General features: G+C 34.2%; 1 protein-coding gene across 3 annotated transcripts; it reads left to right on the plus strand.

Moving 5' to 3' along the window:
* Nucleotides 1-11411: 11411 nt before the first annotated feature.
* On the plus strand, nucleotides 11412-14304 carry LOC147293240 (uncharacterized). Of its 3 annotated transcripts, none has more exons than XM_086233161.1 (3): nucleotides 11412-11760; nucleotides 13023-13338; nucleotides 13894-14304. In XM_086233161.1, exons 1-3 carry the CDS (start codon nucleotides 11740-11742, stop codon nucleotides 13944-13946), a joined length of 390 nt encoding a protein of 129 aa, XP_086089287.1. In that variant the 5' UTR covers nucleotides 11412-11739; the 3' UTR covers nucleotides 13947-14304. The 3 variants fall into 3 exon arrangements, with proteins under 3 accessions (XP_086089287.1, XP_086089288.1, XP_086089286.1); XM_086233162.1 differs by having other exon boundaries at nucleotides 11417-11760; nucleotides 12941-13338; XM_086233160.1 differs by lacking the exon at nucleotides 11412-11760 and adding an exon at nucleotides 11864-12771 and having other exon boundaries at nucleotides 12941-13338.
* Nucleotides 14305-16334: the final 2030 nt, after the last annotated feature.

Here is a 16334-nt window from a genome sequence, read left to right on the forward strand (position 1 = left end):
AATATCAATTTAGTCCACAAACTTTTCAAGTTATACCAAGCAGTACAAATATTAACTTCTATCGAAAAATTTAACGGAAACTGGTTATGTACACAACAAGTGACCACTTTCAATCCGTTCATCATATTTTCATGTGACTAATTCCGTTAATTTTCGAATAGAAATTAACGTTTGTACTACTTTAGTACAACTTGAAAAATATGTGGACCAAATTGACACTTTTTATAGTTAATAGATCAAATTGAAAATCAGTGTAAAATTCGTAGACCATTTTTGTATTAAACCCTAACATGTGTATAACCTCATTTTATGTATAACGTCAAATTCATATGGATTCATTGTTTTAAGGCCTATTCGCGTTAATGCCCCTTGAAAATAACTTCGATTTTCAATTTGTCCCCTGAAACTTGATTCGTCCCACTTTGCCCCTCAAACTTTACAAAATATCATATTATGTTAAGTCTGTCTATGAGTCCGTCAAAAAAGCCTACGTGACACTTATGTGGAAGGAGCAATAAACTGTCACGTCAGCTTATTTGACGGAGTTTGTAACGGACTTGACGGAATATGATATTTTGTAAAGTTCGAGGGGTAAAGTGGGAGGAATGAAGTTTCAAAGGGCAAATTGAAAATCGAAGTTACTTTCAAGGGGCATTGGCGTGAATAAGCCTTGTTTTAATTTTCATATTTTTTGAAGAAGAGAAAAAAAAATTACAAACTCCAGGAGTACTCGAGGGTGCTCGATGGGTACTTGAATAGTGCTCAAGTAGTGCTCGACGACTACGCGTACTCGAGTACGTAATCTACAACCAGCAACTTGTCCAAGACACCATAGAAGACCAATTTTTCATTTCTTCAAAACAACAATTTGATGACTTATTTCAAACATGTTATTGGCAAATCTTGCAGTTAACAAGAAACAAAGAAGAAGTTAAATGGGACGTGAGGTGGAGATTGAGGTGAGGGAGGGTGAGAGGAGAAGGAGAGACTGAGAGATGAGAGAGGCCAACGGGGAAAGGGTGAGTCAGGCATGAAAGCAAAGGAGGATGGTATGAGAAGGAAACTTTATTGGTTTTAAGGGTGTTTAAGTCTTTTCCATTCTTATTTTGGCTAGTTTTCTAAGAGTTATCAAAAGTGGGTTAAAAGTCTTTAGTATGTTAAAAATAAGGTCATTTTTCCAAAGTTCTCTACGATTTTAAGGGTCTTTTCTAGATTTTAGGATTTTAAAAATTAATTATTGTACACGTGTTATAATTTAAGTGGATTGATAACACTACGTCATCATGTCACGTAGTGTTACAATCACACACAATAAATTCTCGGCTTTGGCATACAAACTGGTTTTTAATCTTTTTGTTGTTTTGATTTTTGGATTCAATCATTCAAATAAACACTCGAGCAATTTGCAAAGTAAAATTGCTCATCATTTGTTGTATGCCTAAATTTCCCTCCTTTTGGCATCAACAAGACAACTAAAATTTCAAAATCAAGAATAATATGATAATTCAACATTTTCTAATAATTTTGTAAAATGAAACTTTATCACTAACTTATTGAATTTCAAGTTCGCAAGCAATTAAGTATGATAAGGTTAGATTTTTATGTATTTAGTACCTATTTAAATGATTAGGAGTCTAAATTCTCTAGTCCCAATTTGGTTGTTGTAAGTAAGAAGTAAAATTTTGATTTCGAGGAAATTTTCGCAAAAATTTCGTTTAAAATTAGACAAATTAGACAAAAACGACGAAAATTGCTATCAAAATATATAAATTTTGAATGAAACTTAACCATATGTTTATTTAATATATTATCTACTACATTGATAAAAAAATATTAAAGAAACCAAATTATATAATAGGTTTCATGTGATATAAGTTGGGAGGAAAATTTCATTTTTTGGAGAGGGTGAAATTTTATCAATATACCAAATAATTTTCGTTTAGATTTCCAAATATTTCGTCTAAATTTTGAAAATTTCGCCAAAAACCTCAAAATTTCGGCGAAATTTTCGCTAGGGGGGATTTCTGGGTTTTGGGGAGGTTGAGGCCGTGGAGGAGGGAGGAAGAGAGGAGATGCTGGGTTTTGGCGGCAGGGGGCGAGATGAGGGTGGGCTGGGATGGAGATGCCGAGAGAGAGAGAGATAGAGAGAGAGAAGCACAAGGGATGGACTAATGGAGAGAAATGAAAGAAAGGAGATGAAGAAAAAAAGAAGGTTAAAAGAGAAAGCTAGAAAGGAGAAGAAAAAGAAAAAAAAAAAAAAAGGCTGAAAGAGAAAGCCAGAAAGGAGAAGAAGGAAAAAAAAAGGGAGGAGAGAAGAAGAGAGAAAATGAGTGTGTCAGGGGGTAGGGGGTTGGCGTGAATGAGTCAATGAGGAGAGAGAAATAAAGATAAAAATATCTGATTTTGGGTTTTTAAAACTCATGTATCATGAATGTAAATTTACAAAAATGCCCCTCACTTCAAATGCTCGTATCTTTCAAACCGTAGCTCTGATCGATGAACAATTTGGTCCTACGTGTTCTTGTGTTCGAGACCTTTCCAACAAGCCACAAATCGAAGTCAAAAGTCCAATAGTTCAAAAAGTCAAAGAACGGGTCAAACTAATTTAAAACAAAAATTATAAAATTAACCCAAAATGTTTTATTTCTCAAATAAATTTTTCAAATATTTAAAATACTTTTCAAAATAAAACTTGAAAAAATACCGGGTCTCACAATCTATCCCCCTTAAAAAAATATCGTCCTCGAAATTTCAAGGAAAGTAATAATGGAACAACTTCAAACAAGCACAAACAAAAACAATTCAAAGCTCTAAAAAGTTCTTTTTATTTATGAAAAACTGGAAAATAAATTACACAAGCTCTGAGGTGTTTTGTTCAATCAAATTTATGTAATTATTAATTAGTGAACCATTTGTTTAACAGTATTTACCTTCAGAGCGCAATATATTCATCTTATATCATATGAAACCTACTATATAATTTGGTTTCTTCAATATTTTTTTATCAATGTAATAGATAATATGTTAAATAAACATATGATAAAGTTTCATTCAAAAGTTATGTATTTTAATAGTAATTTTCGTCGTTTTTGTTTAATTTTGTCGAAATCAAAAGTTTAATCGAAATTTCCGCGAAAATTTCCATCGAAAATTTCCTCGAAACCGAAATTTGAATTCTTGGATATAAGATGAATATAATGCGCACTAGAAATAAATACTGTTAAATAAAATTAGTATAATGAATAAATGAAATTAGTATAAAATATATTATCTATGCACTAAACCCTATATACTCTATATTATTTAGGATATGGTATAAAATATTAAGATTTAGGCCCTTTAGGATATTTTTAATTATTTTTTATATAAAAATGTATTAGGGTTTAGACTTTAAAAACAACTAAACGAAACCTCAAACCTTTTTTTTTTCTTTCCAATTGCCCAATGGCCCCAAACCTCAATCAACTCTAAAGCCTTTTTTTTTTCCTTGCTTTTCTTTTCTTTTCTTTTCTTTCCTTCCCTTTTTTTTTTTTTTCTTTCTTTCTTTCCTTCCTTTTCTTTTCTTGTTTTTCTTCTTTCTTTCCTTCCGTTTTTTTTCTTTCCTTTATTTTCCTCCTTGCCCGTGACTTTTCTTCCTCTTCCCTCTCATTTCTCTCTCCCAGCCGTGCGAGCACAGTCTCTTCCTTCTTCCTTCCCCGATCTTCCTCTCTTCCTCCTCTCCCTCCTCGATCTCATCTCCCTCCTCGATCTCTTCTCCTCCCTCCCCAATCACCCTCCGATCTGCCGCCTCCAGCGACCGCTGGCGACGAGGCCAGCTTGCCTCTTCCTCCCCTATCTCCCTCAGGTCTCTACCGCTGGGAGTGTTAAACTATTAGTGCCTTCGTGTAAATCACAGTGAAATTTCTCGAAATTTGGGCAAAATTTCTCGAAATAATTACGAAAAATAGTGGATACGTGATAAAATTTCGGGACCCAAAAAAAACGAAAAAATTTCGCCGAAATTTTTTAAATTTCATTCCTGGGTTGTAAGTGTCATTATTTGTGTAGGAATTTCTTGTATTACTTGGGTAGATTTTAGTTAAAGTATGTCCTAGAATATAATGTGTTATTATTTACTTAATGTAGTTTATTTTGCAAAGTAAACTGCTCATCATTTGTTGCCAATGTCTTAAATTTTGGTATCGACAGAAATTTGGTGGTCCAAAATTACAAAAATTTTGATAAAATTTCGAGGAAATATCGATATTGATAAAAATTAAACAAAAAAAATGAAAATTGTGAGAAAAATTTGAAAATTTTGAATGAAACTTTAAGAGATATTTATTTAATCAAGAGGAAATTACCAATTTGGTCTACTTATTATTCACTTTGTCTCGGTTTGGTCCACGAACTTTTTTTTCGCCATTATGATTCACGAACTTTCTGACGTTTGTCATTTTTGTCCATTCCGTCAAAATTTCATTAACAAACGTTAAATGGAGGGGCAAAATGGTCCATTTCGTCCCCTGTTATTCAGTTTTTCTTCTCAATTTTGACCTAACTTTTAACTTATCAAATCCTTATCAAATTCATCAATCTTATATTAGTTTTGAAGCTATGAATCTCATATTTACAGCATATGAAAAAAATTCAAAACAGAGTTATAAAACTCGAGATAAATTATCACAAAGTACACCCGAAACTATCCCATTTTTTAAGAAAATTCTCAGATTTTTGAAATTTCTTTTAACTACAATTTCCTTTGAATTCAATACCTCAAATTAATTTCTTAGGCTACCAGAAACATGTTTAAAGTCTCCCAATCCATCACACAACTCAAACTGACCTAGAAATCCAAATCTCAATTAAGAAAATATAACCCTAAAACTAAAAAATTGATAAGTATACCCCAACCCGAATTCTCTTTCAATTCTCATTCATTTCCTAGGTTGTTTGGGTCACAAGAAGGAGAAAAATTGAATGAGAATTTGGGTTGGGGTGTACTTATCAATTTTTCAGCATTGAGATTTTGATTTCTAGGTCGGTTTCAGGTTGTGTGATGGATTGAGAGACTTTAAACATGTTTCTAGTAGCCTAAGAAATTGATTTGTGGTGGTGAATTCGAAGGAAATTGAAGTTGGAAGAAATTTCTAAAATTTGGAAATTTTTTTAATAGGGCAGTTTCGGGTTGCCTACTTTGTAATAATTTATCTTGAGTTTTATAGATCCGTTTTGAATGCTTTTTATATGGTTGAAAAGAAGAGATTTTTAGCTTCAAAACTAGTATAAGATTTCTGAATTCATTGATGATTTAATAGTTAAAAGTTGAGTCAAAATTGAGAAAAAAGCTGAAAAACATGGGACGAAATGGACCATTTTGCCCCTCCATTTAACATATGTTTATGAAATTTTGATGAAATAGACCAAATTAAATGGCAAACATCAGAAAGTTCGTGGATCAGAATGGGGAAAAAAATAATTTGTGAATCAAACCTAGACAAAGTGAACAATAAGTGGACCAAATTGGTAATTTCTTCTTGTTTCAGTTAAACACTTGGTTTTTTCTTTTTTTTTTTAACTTTGAATAGTGCTTGAATGTTTCTAATACCCTAAGAAAAAAGGGTATGGTTTAGTTGATCTTCAGAAGTTTCCAAGCTTTTAGGGGAACTTGTTTGAAGCATGGTTTTGTTGACAGGTGTGGAGCATGGTGAATGCAGAAACATAAAGGTTTTTCATCCCCATCTTTTTTCACCCTTTGCATGATGTAACCGTGAAAGCTATTGGATGAGTTGGTTAATGAACACTGAATAGGCAGGAAAGTGATTGAATCTGAGACTTGTAATCACAAGAAACATGGCTTCTATGTGCGTCTGACTCACTTCAAGATTGCTGCTTCGACTTTGGATTCCTCGTGATCGACTTAGATTGTGTTGGTGATGCAAATAAGCCACTTTTCTATGGTTTATAACTTTATATGTATAAATAAAAAGGCTTCGGCTTTGTGTGCTTTTACGAAATAAAATGAGAAGTTTGTGCATCCATGTTGCTTGTTTTACAATAAACGGGTACCAAGTAAAAACAATGTAATTATGGGCCCATTTGGCTATACTTTTAGAATTGCCAAAAGCGCTTCAGATTAATAAGAGCATTTTTGACAGCGTTTGAGAACGTTTGACAAAAATAAATAGAAGTGTTTCTGAGTTATAAAAGCGCTTTTAAGAGGTTTTATAACCAAAAAGCATTTTCTCATATGTTTACTCAGTAAGTACTTTCAAGTGCTTTTGCATGAACAACTTAGAATTTTTATAAAAATTTGTATGTACTTCTTAGCAGAAGCACTTCTAGTAAAAACACTACTAAATAAAAATATTTTTAAGAAGTAGTGTCAAACGGGCCCTATATTTATTTGGGCCCTAACATTTTGACCTTTAAATAACAATGTGTATCCATTTTAAGACAATGATGACACTTCAAATAACTACATAGCATCCAAGTTATAACTTAGAAAATCATCATAAATTACCTTGAATAACTTCATTTGAAAATTATCGAATCAGAACTTTTCTCTCCAACGTCATGCAAAAATTGAGATAAATTGGGTTATGCAATAAGATAAAAGAATTTACCTTATCTTTGCTAATTTAAAATTATTAAGCTGAAATCCGATGGAATTTCCTCGCTCTGTAATTCAAATGACATAAACATTGTCTAAAATCTAAATTATAGATGCTAAAGTATAGTGTTGACCTGAATAGTCAGTAATCACAAATCCTAAGTTCAATAATCAGAGGTCATACATCATTCTATACCTACATCCAATGCACCTCACGCTTGTCGGTTCAGGTTGAGAGAACACTGCAGAGTTCTAAAGAAACCTCTTTCATTGCTTCAAAAGTTCTTTTGGGCAAACTAACTACTATGATAACAACAAAAATCGTGAGATAACGGCGTTAATCACAAGGCACAAGTAAGATCACTTTCAAGTGCACTTAATAGGAACTTTCAAACCTTCTTCCAATATTATCTCTCTTTATACTTTTTTTTTTTTAAAAAAAAGTATTTGTTCTAATATATGTGGGAGGCATAAAAAAAAAAAAATAATTACTATGTGCTACACTTTTCTTATTGTTTGTAACATGTAATACACATATTTATAATATTTAACAATTAGGTCACTTTGAGAGTGAATTGGTTACCCATTTCTTGGTACCAGTTGGTACAATCTTTCTATCTTAGCTATCCAAGCAATCCAATGGTTGCTAATTTTTTAATTTTTTCAAAACTCTCTTAAACTCTCTCACGTGTCTCTCTCTCCCTCATTTTTGAAATTTATCTTCTCTTTCATCACTCTCTTTCTCTCTCCCCAAGCACTGTCTCTCTTCTCTCTTGCTCTCCCTCGCTGCAACGCAACTTTCCTCGATGGCGTGTGTGCGCATCCGGCCATGGATGGCGACGAGAGGACCACCCCTGAGTTCCTCTCTCTTCCTTCTTCATCCCAGTGAGCTCGGAACACCCGGAGCCCCGATGTTGACTATGATCTCAGCCTTGTCACAACGTTGCCGAAGAACAAGCCAAGCTCCTCATTATAACAACGCCTAGAAAGTTATTGGGGAAGCCAACTCCACCCTCGTGCCTTCCTTATCAGTAGTAGGTTCTTAATTTTTTTTGTTTAGTTCAGTTTCTGAAACTACAAGTGAACTGAAACTACAGTTTATTGGAGTTGCAGACTTACAGTTGCAGTTACTAACTGCAAGTGAAACTGCAGTTTATTGGAGTTGCGGACTTGCAGTTTCAATTTCCGTTCTTTTGGTGATGCGTTGATGCTGGTATTTTGGAAGGTGTCCGCATGCTATGTTTTGGCCAGTGGAAAGTGTCCGCAAGTTAATAAAAATAGATTAGGTGTTTTTGGTTAATGTTTTGCTTTGTTAGTACTTTATAATTAAGGGACTCTAAAAAAAAAAAAAAAAAAAAAACTAGAGTTCATACGACTTTCTTTTACACATAACAAAATTTCACTGGAGAAAGAAAAAATCCTAGATATATGGACGCAACCAACCAGTCCTGGTGTTGCTTGCTTGTCAAGAATGTATACAACATTGACATCTAGTCATCTAGAGTGATTACTTACAGAAGGCAAAGGGTATAAAGTCTAAGCTACAGATGTTGCTGTTTTCAAGCACTGAATGCAATAATCAGACTCAAACGAAAATAGCATCATAGGTAATTAAATTTTTTTTTTTGTCTCCGAGTTCTTCTGACAACCTGAAAATAAGCAGCCAAAAATAATAAAATCAAAACAAGGGATATGGATATTATCACTGTTTGAAGATTGTATTGGTGTGGCTAAGCCAAGTGATGTGTTAAGTTACCCTAATTAATCTACCTAAAAAATTATTCCACTAAAAGGATGAGTTATGCTAAGATCCAAAGATAAAATCACGGAATTATTCCACTTGATTCCTCAATATAAGAGCAAAATGAAATAATAAGGAGGAAAAAAGTAGCAAGCCTTAACTTCTGATGCTGAGGTGTCTACAGAAGCTTTCTTCCCCACCTTTTGCTTCTGCTGCATCAAAACTACAGAGTTAGCCAAAAATTCATTGGAACAACTGTGCAAAGAATTTACAGTTCACCTTTCAGCCTTCACTAGCACACACTGTTCAACTGTGCAAAAACATCTTTACTTCAATTCTTTTTTTAACAACCTTGATGGTATGAGGAAAATTTTATTAATAAAAAGTACACCTAGACAGGGGAACATTTAGTTCTAAAAAAAATATGCTTTCAAACAAAAAGAAAAAACCTTAAATTGCAGTTTTACACCCCAAATGAATTGCCTTTTGATGTGTCCAAATAAATAAATATTATTCTAGTGTGTATTATATATTCGAGAAAAATGTCCTTAAATATAACAAAAATAAAATTCACCACATGTTCACTGGATTCTATGCAAGTGCTAATTGAAAATGGAGCACAGAAAACCAATATGAAATCTTCATTTCTCTTCTTTTGGTAGGAAAAGAAGAAGAGGCTCAGTGAAATTCAAGCACTAAATATCACAGAAGTACAACACAGTAAACTACTACTAGCCTCTCAGTCCAAAAAAAAACTATTACTAGCCTTCCAAACTAAAGAAACATTAAACCCATTTCTTCTTTGTTCTCCATCTCAAAAATCAACCCTTTCTGTCAAGAAATTTATTCCAATGGCTGGAATAATTTTATCTTTGGATGGCCAATGTAAATATTAGTTGGATCTTATATGCATAAATCCTTTCGGTAAACAACAAAGAAAGTTCCTCACTGTTAATGTTGCAGTAGACTCTGCATTTAGTGATATTTGAAGAGATATTTAGGTGTCTCTGGAAAATTAAACCACATGTAAAGAGCTAGTTTATGACTATAACTGAATTACATGGATGTGGATCGAAATAGAATTTTCATCTAAATTTACCTAAGCTTTCAACAATATAACCACTTAAAACTTTTAAATTTTAAACTTAAGATGATCTTTGCAAGCCAATCAAAGTTAATCGTATTTCATTCTTACCCTTTCCTCTAGGGAACCATCACTTATAGTTTCCCAGCTCTCGCTTTCCAAGCATACTAATTGAGCATCCCCATTACTATCACATGTGATCTGCCAATTGGATGGGAAATTAAGAGAAGCATTAGGTCACAATAAGGTCAAACAGAAGGGATCGAGATGGCTCAGATAATAAGTTGGTGAAATATACACAAAGAATCCAGCTTACAATGCATCAAAGATGAAAACAAAACAAAACAAAAATGACAATCATGTGCAACAGCTACATACCTAACAAAACAGTAAGAGGTTAGAAAAGAATCAAAAGATGAATCTTACTCACAAACAAAACCACTTTCAATTACTGAGATGGAGATGCATAATTAGACTAACAACTGTGGTAAATAGGAGAAAATTTCTTAATATTTAGTGAAACAACAATGACTGCTACAGTGTAATTTCCCCATGTAATTAACTCCAGTCCTATATAATTCAAAACAAAATATAACTAAGGATACTGAAATGTTAATATGCAGTACAATTTCAAAGTGCATTCTCAGATAGTGGTTAATATTCTACTTTCAAACTGCATATATGGGCCCTTGATCTTCGCTCTGCTGTGATTGGAATGTTCCTCATAAATGCTGCCATTCACATTAACATTTTCCATCAAGGGAACAGTATTTCTTTTGATATTCTGGATTGAGACATTTGGTCCATCTAGAGAATATTTTGTAGCTGCAGAATCACAAGATGAAAGTTGTTCTTTCTCCAGATTAATCTCAGATTTTTTGGATACACCATTTTGGTAATCGATATTGGACCATTCATGCAATGACACTGATGCCTTGCTTTTCAGTTTTTCAGGCTTCAGCTCTCCCATCTTTGGACAAATTAACTAGTTTTGCAAGATGCTAAGATAGGTGTGTTGAATTAGACTGCAGACAAATCACTATTTTGACGAAGTGCCCCTCAAAACAGGATTGAGCAAGGCATCTTCAATTACACTGCAGACAACAACTAATCAAAATGTGATGAGATGTGAACATTTAATTAGAACTTTAAATATTCTTTCAGCCAAAAGATAAAGAATAGAATTTCAAAATCTTCTTCAAAAATTGCTTCACCACTATCCTTACTTTATATAAGGATGATGGTAATAAAATTTTCCCATGTTATGAGGACAGGCCATGTTATGAGCATGTTATAAGGATGATAATTGAATGGCTGCGATTTCCTGATCCCTTGGACGGCTTGGACCCCTCCCAAACGTTGGACCTCCTAACTCTCAAAGTCCCAATGTGTGTGTTGTTGGCCGCTTCACGCTTGGCTTGGCCTATACAAAAAGCTGAGAGTCTAGGACCCTCTTTAGTCTCTATAACTAGGTAGAGACTATTATGACCATTCTTCCTTATTGAGTTGACTACCCAAATATATTTTAGATAAATTTTTTCTATTTTACTCATTTTTACAAAAAATTATAAAATCACCCAGACCTATTCGGTAACTTACCACCGAAATATACTAAGATGTTAGGCAGCTTACGGCCGAATATAATGATAATATTCAGTAGAATACTGTCGAATGCCTTTTTCATTTTTATTTAGTGGTTACTTACTAAAAATTTTGTCAATATTTAACAATTAGGTGTCGAATAATTATAAATATTTTGATAAATAAGTATCAAATGACTCGTAAATAAAATTAAAATTTAAAAATATGGTAATTAGCTCAATAATTTAAAATGCTCGAAATAACCTGGCTAACAAATATAGAACAGATATGGCATTTTCCATGGCGTCAAGAGTAATAACATTTTAATGGCCAAAAAAAAAGAAAAAAGAGTAATAACATTTTTTTTTTTGGCCAAAAGAGTAAAAACATTTTAGGAACTCCGACATAACAAATGGAAACACAGGGACAAATCACATGGGAGGAGGAGGAGGAGGACTAGCTAACCTCGATTCATTTCCACACCCTCATTCACTTCTGCTATTAGGGTTCTCTCTCTCTCTCTCTCTCTGATCTCTTTCATCTCTGTTTAGCTGCCATAGCTCTGTTTTGGGGGGCTTTTGGCTTTGGAATTGAGGTGGGTCTCTGTGATCTGGGTCTCTTTTGGTGATCTGGGTCTGCTGAGATGGAGGAGACTCGGGTGTGCCAGTGGAGCGTCATTAGATCTCTTTATGACTTTCCCAGATTGTTCAATGGTGGAGTTTCAATGTCACTGTGATTGTCATGAACAAGTGGTTCTTTCAGGTCTGTCTCTCACTTTATGACTTTTCCAGATTCTTGAATTTCGTTTCTTTTACATTTTGTTTCTAGACTTTTGTGAACTGGGTGTCACTAATTTTGCTTTTTGATATAATTGGGTGTGTAAAAATGTTTGATTCTCTTCTGTTGCTAACTTGCTACCTTAATTTTGTTTTGTATAATTATATATATTGGGTTTGAAATTTGATGACTTGAGTTGAATTACCGTTTCTCTTTTGAGTTTGTCTTTGTTAAAATTCTAATTCATTACATCTATTGTTCTTTTCCTTCATATTGTCCGTTACAGTCCGAAATGATTCTTTAGAATCTCATGAGCAATATGAGAAGCAAAAGGGATTTTAAATTGATGCTGTCGTCAGGCCGGGAGCTAGCTGATTTTTAGTATCATAATTGCTGTTATATAATTGAAAGAGTAACGCCACAGACACTTGAATAAATCCCAAAATTCTGAATACCAACTGAACTGATGTGATGGTATTTCATTTGTTCATATTTAGTCTAACCCTAAACATCATTTATCTCTAACAACTACGATAGTGTCATGTCATCTTCCACATTTGACATGCTGCAATGTCATCCTCCATGTTATATACCTTTTCTTTGGTAGCAAGTCAGTTTTAAGCATCGAAGAATGCTTGTCTTAGTTTAGGAGTGAGGAAGGAAACTTAAAAGATGGCCTACTAATGATATATGTGCAGCTCTTCAGATTCCTCCATGGGTTATTACTTGATTTTTCCTCCTATTGCTGTGATCCATCAGACTATCTTGTTTCCTCATTCGTATGGCCAGATGATATGGTACCTAGGCTGAAATATATATATATATATATATATCATTGGGGAGAGAACCCTTCGGATCTTTAGAGATGAGTGTGGTACCTAGGCTTTACTTTACGCTTGCTGATGATATGGAGATATTAAAAACAGAGGTTAGACTTGGGGAAGTTTTTTCCCCCCTCATGGGTTGTTTTTCTTCATGGCTTTTGATAAATTCGAGGTACTGGTGAATACCTGATTTGTTGATGGGCTTTGATTGATAAACAATATAATTATCATGAAAAGAATCTGCCAGTTTTCCAATTTTTCTTTCATAATTATTTTATTATTTAATTTTTCCAATAATTACTACAAAATATTGAACTACTAGAAACCTTGATTTGTTTCAGTCTTAGAGAAATTATTCAAAGCCCACGTCCAAGTCTTTTCACCTTCCATCTTCCAAACCAGCGTGGTGTCGTATGCTTGCAGTTCCCAAGTTCCACAACAATGGAGTTCGCGAACAAGGTGGTGAACGCTGCAATGAGAGCGAGCAGCAACAACACGGTGATAAACGTGTTCCTGGTAGGGTCGTTCATCGCGCTGAGCGTGAGGTCGGTGAACCAGCAAAACGACATTGAAGCCCTGGAGGCAGAGAAGGCGTCACTGATCAAATCGAACAAGGCCGCCAAGCAGACCATGTGGGACTGGAAGCAGCAGCTCTTCGCCGAGGCCGCCACGGACACCCCCGTGGTCCCACTTTCCAGACTCAAAGCCATCTACGGCGAAGCTCCTGCTTCCCAAATCGGTACTATCACTCTCTTTGCATTTATATTTGCTTTTAGGGATTAGACAATTTAGTGAGAAATTTGAAAAGTGTAATCATTTTTTGTTCGCATTTAAGACTTTTAACCTTATTTTTCATTTCTCGAATGGTGTTCGAGCTTTCCTTGAGTTACTGAGTAATGTTCCAACTTTGCTCCAAAATGCCTGAGTAGTGTTCGAACCCTCTCGAGCTTGAATGCATGCCCTTTTTTAGAATTTAAGAAATCTAATCCTCAAATAGTGTTCGAGCTTTCCTCGAATTGTGCTTTGAGAAGTGCTTGAATCCCCCTCGAGTAATGTTTGAACCTATCGCGTGGTGCTCGAGGGGCATTTGAGCATTTTGCAAAACAATCGAGGGGCATTCGAGGACAATCGAGGAGAGCTCAAGCATTAGATTTCCAAAACTCTAAAAAACAGGTTAAAAAGTCTTTAAATGGCATAAGTATTGGCTAGTTTTTGAAATTTCACCAATTTTGGGTTCGATTTTGTGTTGTTTGAACGTGTTTCATTGCTTTTAATTTTATGGTTTGCAAAACAGGTGATGCTGTGAAGGAAGATTCAAAACCTGGTGCCACAAAATTTGTGGTCTGAGGTTGTGTTTTGTTTTCCAATTTTTGCGCATTGGGTTGCTGATAAAGATGTGACATTCATACTCATAATTCCTCATTTTAGAGTTAAGAGAGCCTTAGAGGGCATGCAGACCAGAAGGTGAGAAAGTTGGTTATAGTACCGAGTCTGAGAGACAATATTGCTTATGTCTTTTTACTTATTTTGCTGATAAGGTGGGTTTGCATTTGCAAATTGCAATACTACTATGTCAATGCAGACTTCTGGGTAAAATAGTGGTCAGGCTTAATTTCATTTTGTAGTTGTATCATCTGGTAAAAAGATAAATGATTATTTTGAACTCATTCAGGTGTGCAATGGAACTGAATTTTTTAATTTATCAGTGTTTATGTGGCATTTGTGACAAGCCCATTTTTTGTTTTATATATATATATATATATATATATATCCAACTGAGCTAATTTGGTAGGTCTAGATATATGTTCTTAATTAGATAAATTAAGACATAATCAAAGTATCAAAAATTCTCTTAGCACGTATTTCACTATTAATTAGGTTGAGTCTTAAGTAAATGTGTAATTCATATTCACAATTAAAAAAAAGAAAAAAAAAAAGAGAAGGAGATTACCCATCAAAAATATAGTTTAAATAGTTACCAATCCCATTTGGAATTGTAGATGAGACGACATGAGAAGAACTGTACAAGAGATAACAATTGCTTGAGACCGAGTGCAACATTACTGCAACTAGAGGCTAGAGCCTAGCCTCCTAGAGAGTTATGTCACACAATTGAAAATAACTTACCTATTCCCCCCTTGGGAATAACACCTTGCATCCTCTCTTCTCTTATTGACTCTCTCTCTTTCTCTCACTCATCCCTATCAGAGACAAGTAAGTTCTTCTTCACACAATTTGTTGATAATTGAAATTAGTAAATGGACAAGGACAATCCAACCTCTGTTTTCCGTTTGAAAATAATCTGTCATACAATGGCCAAAAAAAAAATCTACACAACAAAGTTAGGATGGAATGAACAAGTTGTTTCCATGTGTCATTTTAGGGCATTGATTTTAACATTGGAATCTAGCAGATCCCAATATTTGGTCATTTACTACCAACTTATCAACCATCTCTTTATTATATCAAGGGAAATTTCAAGCAATAAACTTGAGTGGGCTATGATTCTCTGATGCTACTAACCATTAATGTGGCTTATGTGAAAGAGACATGCATTCTGGCCTAAACTTATATGCCAACTTGTTATTATTTGAGAAATGTCATATATTCTTGAAAAAAGTGTGGTTTATTAAGTTAATTTTTATTTAAATGTGAGGTCTTGTTAACAATACGATAATTTCACATATACCAAGCTGTCTGGTAAGAGAGCTTTAACAGTTACAACAAACTGTTAGTTTGATATATATTATTGACTCATTTTCTTTTAGCAATGTCTAGTGGTTGTTTGACATAGAATTAGAGTTCTAGTTGTAGGTGGTCATGAGTTTGAAACCTCGCTCCAAACCTCATCTCCTACTTATTTCATGTAGGGTGGGGGTTGCACCTATATTGTCATATCTCTCCAAGTGCACAAGGAGCTGCATGTGAAGGAGGTGTTAACTTTATATACATGCTCATTCCTTGTGATCAGCTTGAGTTTTTGAGATTTAGTGTTTGTGTAAGCCAAACAACACAATGCATATTCCAAAATGAGTTGGTGAACAGATATATACCATTGGTTTGGTTGGTTGGCAATTCGGCGCGGATCAGATTCTCTATGATGGGAACCCCAATAAAGGAAGAAGATGAAAGGGAAAGAGCAAATTATAATTTACACCCCTCAGGTTTCGGGTGTTTCACAACTTGCACCCTATGGTTTTAATTTTTTTAATTTAGTACCTAACATTTTGATTTACCTACAATTCACTACTGCCATATTTGTTATTATCTAATTATATGTTAATTGATAATTTGACACTTGCAGATCCCACAATTTTGCCAACCTGTAAGACCGAATAACCTATCTGCATGTGCATTTTCAATGCATCAAGTTTTATATGAATTTTGGGAGGTCGTTCAAAAACCAAAAATCCATATCAAACTGCTAAAGCACTTCTTATGGGGCAATCTGTGAGATCATTAGACTTTACAAGTTAATAAAATGTGAGACTCGCAACTGCCACGTCAGCAATTAACATCTGATTAGACAATCAGACATATTACAATAGTGAATTGTAAGTAAATCAAAACGTTAGGTACTAAATTAAAAAAATTGAAACCATAGGGTGCAAGTTGTGAAACCCCCAAACCTGAGGGGTGTGAGTTGTAATTTGCTCTAGAAATTAATATAAACGGAGGTTCAAAGCTATAGAAGAATACTAATTTCATAATGAATTGCTAGATAGCTTCAAAAGG

The sequence above is a fragment of the Dryas octopetala genome, chromosome 2 (genome assembly GCF_963921425.1).
Source record: "Dryas octopetala chromosome 2, drDryOcto1.1, whole genome shotgun sequence".
NCBI classification, from domain to species: domain Eukaryota; kingdom Viridiplantae; phylum Streptophyta; class Magnoliopsida; order Rosales; family Rosaceae; genus Dryas; species Dryas octopetala.

Coding starts and splice junctions, on each gene's coding strand:
- LOC147293240 (XM_086233160.1), top strand. CDS start 12,641: ATGAGTGTGGTACCTAGGCTTTACTTTACGCTTGCTGATGATATGGAG. Junction 12,772..12,940: donor TGGCTTTTGATAAATTCGAG/GTACTGGTGAAT, acceptor GATTTGTTTCAG/TCTTAGAGAAATTATTCAAA. Junction 13,339..13,893: donor AGCTCCTGCTTCCCAAATCG/GTACTATCACTC, acceptor TTTGCAAAACAG/GTGATGCTGTGAAGGAAGAT.